Raw genomic sequence first — 8,265 nt, 5'->3', positions numbered from 1 at the left:
ACCCTTTTTATGACTCAACTACTCAAATTGGGCGCAGAGTAGACACTACTAAAACGAGAGTATCAATGAATATTGATTCTGGAAAATAAATGCTCAGTTTGTCACGTACCGCTAGCAACATTTTAGCCAAGACTGTTATACTAGCTGTCAAGTCTGTTTTGTAAATGTGCAATAAGCATAAATCACAATTATATAAGGAATTGGCAACTTGTTCTCATTCTGAGAAATAAGGTAGGCCACTTGATTTGGACAGGCTAACATGCTTTTCAAACAGTTGGAGACAGACAGGTGTTCATAACAATTCAACTGTTCAACCGTGCTCGCTAGCAAACAGATCCAAGTTGGCTAAACTTGAAATATAAAGATTAGCTGGCTAATCACTAGCACGTGGACTTGAGAGATTGTTGATGAGACCTGTGTTAATGTTCTATAGCCTAATGCCTGCTACAATAAATTATCATTATTAGTGAATGTACATTATGCATGGTTGTAGTTACATTTTTAACAAGAATTGCATTTTCATAGACAGACAAACTATTTTGATACAATAATTAAATTATTAGTGGGACTAACGGTTGTGGAAGGCTTATATTTAGCCTAGGTATAACTTCACAAGCCCTGAATTCATTAGATTATTGCTGACTGTTTCAAATGCAGTGTAGTTGACCTTTACAATGCTTATTTAGAGATTTTTTAAAAAATGATATATATATATATATATATATATCGTTGATCGCCCACAAGTTTGAAAAAACTATGATTGATATGATGAGATATGGCCATATCGCCCAACCCTAGATGGCTGTATTACTGTCACACCAGCAGTCATGAGTCATGACCACAATCAAATTCCACATGACCGTTGAGTCACGGTAATCTCCTTTTATGAACTCTGGACATGCTTTGGTAGTCCCCAACTTGCCATCAGGTCCTAATGGCCTGGTACTCAGGCATCTATTGTCCTCTTACCACTCTGACATCAATGAAAATGCAATCAAAAATGACATCAAACACTTATCATCAAAACAGTACGCCTATCATACTTTTAAAACTCACCTCACTGTGATGATCAATTTGAAGAAAGAAGTTCAACAGCAGATTGAAAGAGTGTAAAACATGGTTTGTTGTGGATGTTTCAAAGCCTAACAACGAAATGCACAGCCTTTCTAAGGTGATGATTAATTCAAAACACTCACATGCATATTAGAGCTTATGCGTTAAAATTATGATTGTGCCGTTATACAATACATAGCCTACCGCATATTATGCATTTCAGAAAAACATAAAACAAAACTGATTTAAGAGGTCTTTGGTACATAATTGGTCTAGCCTATACTCCAAAACTTAAGACATTTGAGTAATCGGCTTTGAGTGTGGACTGTATTATTATGCATACTGGATGGACTGGTTAACCTTATGCTATGCTCCAAGATGTCTATCCATGAGTCTGGGAGAGAATGTATAGCGCTAGACGATAGAGGTTGACACGGGAACAGGACTCCCGCGGGATTCTGGCAGGAATGGGAGTCAAGTTCTAGAGTCAAGTTTGGGACAGGATCAACAGTCTAGTTGAACAAAAATCAAAACAAAAAAAACTACTTTTGCCCCTCCCCCTTCTGTCAGCTCACTCTCGCGCCTCGCTCCAGTTGTAGCCAGTCAGTAGGCTACCTCAGATGCCAACCTACGTCAGTAGGCTAAATGATGAAGCCTTCAATGAAGGAATTGCAACGTCTTGCTCCAGCCAAGGACCCATGACTAATATTAAAGCCAAGGAAAGAGTTTGCGTATTTAACTAAACCTGTGCCATCTGAGGTGAAGAGTGATAAAAATAGATTTACTTATGCAGTACTGCCGCTCAAGTTTTTATTTTATGTTTTATGTTCAAGTTGTAAATGTAAATGTGTTGTAAATGTTCATATGTGTGCAGTGCTCAGCTGTAGGCTACAGTTTTATGCAGGTGCTGAGCAGACCATCCTGCTGGGGTCTCTGTCCTCATCCTCCAGCCTTAATCATCTACATTTAGGTCATTTAGAACACGGTCTTATCTAGATCGACTTAGGCCTACAGTCAGTGCAGGTAAGACAACCACATATCAGTCGCATACTGCATTGCTGAAATCTTTTTCAACACTTCCTAAACAAACACAATAACCTACATATTTCTGGCACAGAAATGAGCACGGGACAGAGTGAATATTAAATCGGGAATGGACAGAAAAGTTCTGGGGTTATATAACTGTTGCAGGATCAGGACAGTACATGAAAATAATTAACTGGACAAGATAGGACAGGAATTACTTTTCACTCCCTGTCAACCTCTACTAGACGATGCGGTTGCTTCATTGTTTGTGCAGGGCGGCTTACAGTTAGCCTACAATTAGTGCATTTATATTTGATATTGAATAGCCTAGTAATAGGGATTTTGTTATATTTTCATAATTGAGTGACACATTACTACCTTCAGCTATACAGAATATCTCAACACCATGCAATGCATTTCCATCTCCTCCTCGCTCACCTTTATTCCTTTATTTGAGCGCGCAGACGGGCTGTCAACAGTTTAGTATAATATGTTTAGAAGCTGTCAACAGAGTTTGGGCGGAATATCACCTGTCGGGGAGCGAGAGCATGCTCCTCAAACAGTGGTTGATGCGTGGAGAGAAATAAGCACATGCTGCTGCTATAATACCGTAGTAGCCTACAAAATGGATCGGCGGGAAAGCACCGCCTCCATTCGCTATTTGAGTGCATACAGATGGCATTTATTTTTTCCCCTGCCCCTGTTCCTGCACATTTGATAATGGGCCATTCTAAATCTAAACTAATTTTACGTTTTAGTAAAGACAAGATTAAATTGAGAATAGTCTGATGAGTGAAAATATGATCACTTGATGAGAGAACAGCTGTGCAGCCTGAGGCAAGGAACAGAGTGCAAGCTTTTTTTTGCTACTTTCTCAAATCATCAATAGCCTATAGTCGCATCATACTGTTTTGATTTCGAAGACATTCTAAGATGTGTATCATTCACAACTAAAGTTGCCAAAATCGGTCCTATATGCTAGATTTAGAGTTGTTTCAAATTATCACTTTTACGCTCAACACAACCACTTCATATGTGCACTCGCTCTGTAATGGGAAAAATATCCTATTTTATTAAGCTAATTATATTCTTCTTACTATAAAATAATGGCACGGGACATATAAGCATATCTTGTCTGCTAAATGTACATGCCTACAGACTATGGCATGGAGCATAGCCAGATAACATAAGCCTACAGCAGGCCAACTCATATTCTGTTCTTCTGAAATATGTTATTCACATCATGTTTCTTTAGAACTGACTAGAATAAATAATGGATTAATTTTGATGGAGTATATTGAATTGATTTATTATACTTTTATTATTTGTATGTAGATGTTCCAAAGGAGTGCATCAGCAGATTGTACATGTAGAGGCCTGGAGATGCTAAACATGTTTATGTTAATTAATGGTTAATTACTGTGATACCAGCTTTCTTTTGCATGACAATAACTGGCTGACAAAATGTCATGACCGCCACAGCCCTAGTCATGCATCTTATTTATTACACGCGCACAGCATACAGAGCCTAGTTTGAGGAGCGGAATAGCCTACCACCTGTCAGACTGTGCGAGAGCACCTCCTGGAAAAAGCTGGTACTGGAGTGAAACGTGCTTTTATAAACCCAGTCATTGTGCAACAAATAACAATTCTAAATGCAATCGCGTATTAAACTCTTGATGCCACGATTAAAAAGAGCTACTATTTTTATTTCTCAATCTCAATTTGTAATTCAAGCGCACCTCCCATTCGTAATTCGAGTGCATAGGCTATAGTCAGGCTATCAGGTCGTCACCCAACACTTTGCAACGTGAGCTTGAGGCAGTATAATTGTTTGAAACCAGAACGTTTTACTTTACTTCAAATAATGAGCGATGTCTTACAAGTAGCCTAGCGAAAATCCAACCATAGAAATGTGGAGGAAATGTTATAAAGACTTCCTCATGCAATTAACCATAATTTCTCAACTGTTCTATTGGTTTTTATATCAACTTTCTTTCACTGTCCAGAAGCCAAAGGCACAATCCTAGTCATATTAGCAACCCATCCTAGTTGTTGGTATTAGATTCCCCATCTTTCTAAGGTTCTAACAGAGATTTGTAGCTCTGTCACATATGTAACTGCTCGCATTAGGTGTGCTGTTTAGAACTGTGTTTTTCCGCGAATTGCATTTAGGCAAATGCTGGAAATGATGTTATATTAGCTGCTTCATTACAGGAGTTGCATGCTCAATAATAGGATATAGCCTTTTGACAGTAAAACGATAGGCTTGCTATTGTTGCATGTTTCCATTAAGCTCTTAATGAAAAATGTCCGTTCCTGGTATGCACGCATTGTATTTTCTGATGGTCACGTCATTTTACTCTTTGAAAAAAATATAACAATTTGTTGACCGGTTAATGATGGTGGGTTAGTCAGCAGCAAAATGTACCAAAATGTGCATCCCTAGCAATCACACATTATACGGTATATGATAAATCACACAGTCTTAGGTATATGATAAACTGTTAAGATTTTTAAATAGCCTATCATCTGTCCTGTACAATGGATAGGTTTCTATATTTAAAAAAAATAGAAACATAGATGAGTTTACGAAGTTAACAGAGGTAGTGGAGGAAGTTGATGACGGTGTGGAGTGGATGTTGTGGGAACATCAAACATTTCAAATGTTACTGATTGAACTGATAGCATTGAGTGCAATATAAAAAAGTTTCACATAATAACTCACTATTCCAGCAGCAGGATGATGTCGTGGTCTGTCTCGTAGGCAGCGTGCAGGTTGACCACACGAGGGTTGTTGCGGGCCGCCTCCAGCACGGCCATCTCGTGCACCACCTCAGCCCGGCAGTCTCGGCCCCGCCGCCGCTTCCGCAGGAACTTGGCGGCGAACACCTTCCCCGTGGCCTTCTCCACGCACCGCTTCACCACCGCAAATTTCCCCCTGGCACCAAGGATGGAGGGAGGGCTGAGTCATTCATCATCACACACTATCTGGGTCATTTTAGTCTTCTCTGAGGAGACAACTTTGAGACGATCAGTTCATACGTAAAAATGACATTTAGGTCATTTAGCAGACGCTCTTATCCAAAGTTTTAATGGCACCCATCTTGACAGCGGAGAAAATTTTTTGAATTTTTAAAGTACATTTGGTGCAATTCTACACATTTTGCCATGGGCTATAGAGAAAATGTTGCAGTTTTAAAGCAGGTTTGCTGCAATTCTACACATTTTGCCATGTGGCGGAGAGGAAAATGTTTGCCTTTTTTAACATATCTGAGCGAGGCTGACTAACAAAATCAATGGGGGTCCTGTTCTTTGACCATGATACCAAGTTTAGATAGCTGCCCGCTAAACTAATTTAGCAATCTTTTTTTTTTGCTGGCATGGGCTAATTGACTGACTATCTGTGACTGAAGTTGAGACACCGAACTGAGTTCCTAAATTATTTTAAAATAAAATAAATGGTGTTTGGGGGGGGGGGGGGGGGGACTGATCAGAGGGCCTTCAAAAGGGGGGAATTAGGCTACTAACTGGCAAGGTGACAGTTCAGAAGGTGGACTGACAGCAGGTAAGCAAACAGACCTTTGTGTGGGCAGTGGGCACAAATTCATAATGTAGCCAATGTCTCCCCTTCAAACTTTGCCAACAACAAGACCAAAAAAAAAAAAAATAACACACAAACTGGATGTAGCCATTCTTAGTCGAGTTCCTCTTTTTAACTGTGGCTGAGCTCAATTTGGTTTTCACATGCCCTTGCTTCCTTCCTCCTGAACTCCACTAGCAAGGTGGGGGACACCAGGGATGGGATGTACCATAATGGGTCCTTTATGATAGGCAACAAAGGTTAGGTTTGGCACATGTAGAGCGCTTATAGCCACATTGCTTTGTGAGGATGGCTCATTATTTACTTACAAAAGGACAATGAGGTCATCATGTGTGAAAATGGAACAAAAAATGTCCACCAAGTTTGTATTGTCCTGAAATATCAGAAAACGAAATGATCTTGGTAGAAAAGCCTTTCTACAAAAATGTATTTGTATACTCGCCTATTTGGTGCAACCTCTAACATGTAGCCTATCCAACAATAGAAACTCAAGGTACACCAAATCTATCTGATACCCAATTTTAGATGTTGCCTTGCTAACTATATTGTAGGTAGGCATTTACAGTTGTTGGTAAACAAAGATCAAGCATAAATGTAGTTAAAAAGTATTAACTGTTATTCAACCAGCTAACTACACTGAGATTGGTACTATTGTTATCAGAGGGGCCATGTTACAGCTAACGTTAGGGATAACGTTAGTTCTAGTCATATTTGACACGTTAGTTAGCCAGCCTATTTAGTAGTATATTGTGAGTTATCGCTCGAGAATCCAAGAGGCCAGTGATGCATTGGAGTCAGAAGTGCAAGATGTGAGAAGATAATTAAGTAATTATAACGTTTGAAAAGGGGACATCGTAGCATTGGCTCACCTGCCCAACTCGCCGGTGATCTCGTACATACTGTCCATCGGTTCCGTATTGATAGGAGTTTGAATTTCTCCAAGTAACCCAGTAGGTCCATTGCGGTTGTCATGCCGCCTCCGAGACATCGTTGTTGTTAGCCTGACTGTGGGACTAAATTAGCGTCTGTTAAGGCTGTAGACTAGCTAGCTAATGTTAGCCAGTGCTAAACCAGCTAACGTTAGCTGGCAGATTATTTTTTTGTTAACTAGCGTTTACTAACGTTATATTAGCTGGATACATAGCTACCAGCTAAATAGCTAGCTAGTTTGAGATGTTTTAGCTGTAGAAAACTTGTTAGTTAGTTGTAGAAAAACTAGCTAGTTAACGTTAGCTACTTGTTTGACAGACAGGTCACGAAGAACAACCGCTAACGTCAGCTCATCTAACGTTACTGTACTGTAGCTAGCCAAACAGCCAAACAACACTAACGTTAGCTAGATACCCTTTTATTTTCTAGACAGCGAATAACGTCACTCACGAATTGGCACTTATGGGGTTGATTGACAAACTTGCCGAAACTTTCCCTAGTGACATTTTTTAGTTATTAGCGACTTTAGTGCCTAGTTTACTAGCATCTGGCTAAAATCCTTCCAATCGTTGATGTGCGCAACAAGTCTTCAAATTTTGCGACCAATCTCCTGTCCACGGGTTTGACGTGTGTCGCCTCGTTATGCGCACGCGCGACGTGTCTACATCTTCTTATTTGGTATCTTCTTATTCTTTGATGAGTTTTAACGGTGGTTGGCAGCCAATAAATGTTGTATTATGGCCACCTACTAGACTGGAGTATAACTAATACCCTACCATCTAACACTGCACTCACAAAAAATTAGAATAAATACCATACTCCACTATTTAAATATATTTAGTCATACTTCAGGCCAACAGCCTAAAAGGATGGGACACCACCACTTAACACACCCTGTAACTCTTTTGATGTCAAGTCTCTCACACCCAAATACCTCTCTGCAGCTGCCACTACAACCTCTATTTTCTGCGACTTACGTTCCATCTCTGCAGTACAGTTGATAACCATTGCTATAATTGCCAAAATTCCAATCTTACTGAAACATATATCACTTATTGTTTTATCCCTCTGTACTGGTACAGATCTACTACTCACCCTTGACCCATCTTCCTCTACTTTCTTCACTGCCTCAACATATGACAACTTCTGCACTACTCTAACCCTGGAAACCTCAACCTGCCTCTCTCGCACGGGACAATTCTGATCCCCAGCCCCATGGGCACCCCTACAATTAACACATTCCACTACTTTCCCCAATGCTACACATTCCTTTGTCTCATGCCCTTCTGCACACTTCTCACACCTAGGAACCTCCCTCCTACACACTGCTGCCACATGCCCATAAGCTTAACACCTGTAACAACATAATGTATTCGGCACAAAACCTCGTACAGGATAACTTATATATCCTAATGTCATTTTGTCGGGCAAAGACTCAACATCAAAATGCAATAGAACAGACAATGACTCTTCTATTTCTCCACTCACGCCACCGTGTCTGTGTCCCACCAAACGACAAGCATCACAAACACCGGGAATCTTCCCCTTCAGTTGGTCAGCTTTCACATTTACCGCTACCCCAGTAATCACTCCTTTCAATGGCACCCTTTTCTTGAGAGCAAAACAATTCACATCGCTTGACCCCATTCGTT

At 40.2% G+C, this 8,265-nt stretch overlaps 1 protein-coding gene across 2 annotated transcripts in view; it reads right to left on the bottom strand.

Moving 5' to 3' along the window:
• Positions 1-7,492, bottom strand: part of LOC311143638 (serine/threonine-protein kinase 17B-like) — a 15,720-nt gene extending 8,228 nt beyond the window's left edge. For both annotated transcript variants that reach the window (XR_014614428.1, XM_084179506.1), the window contains exons 1-2: positions 6,553-7,492; positions 4,808-5,020 (exon numbers count right to left, since the gene is read on the bottom strand). Coding sequence is in view for 1 of the 2 variants with exons in the window: in XM_084179506.1 (XP_084035632.1) it covers positions 4,808-5,020; positions 6,553-6,671 (332 nt within the window). In the remaining variant the exon portion in view is untranslated. The remainder of the gene's footprint in view (positions 1-4,807; positions 5,021-6,552) is intronic.
• Positions 7,493-8,265: the final 773 nt, after the last annotated feature.

This window comes from Coregonus lavaretus (genome assembly GCF_964263955.1).
Source record: "Coregonus lavaretus genome assembly, chromosome: 16".
Taxonomy (NCBI): domain Eukaryota; kingdom Metazoa; phylum Chordata; class Actinopteri; order Salmoniformes; family Salmonidae; genus Coregonus; species Coregonus lavaretus.
The sequence above is the reverse complement of the archived record's forward strand: the minus strand, read 5'-3'. Positions and strand labels throughout refer to the sequence as shown.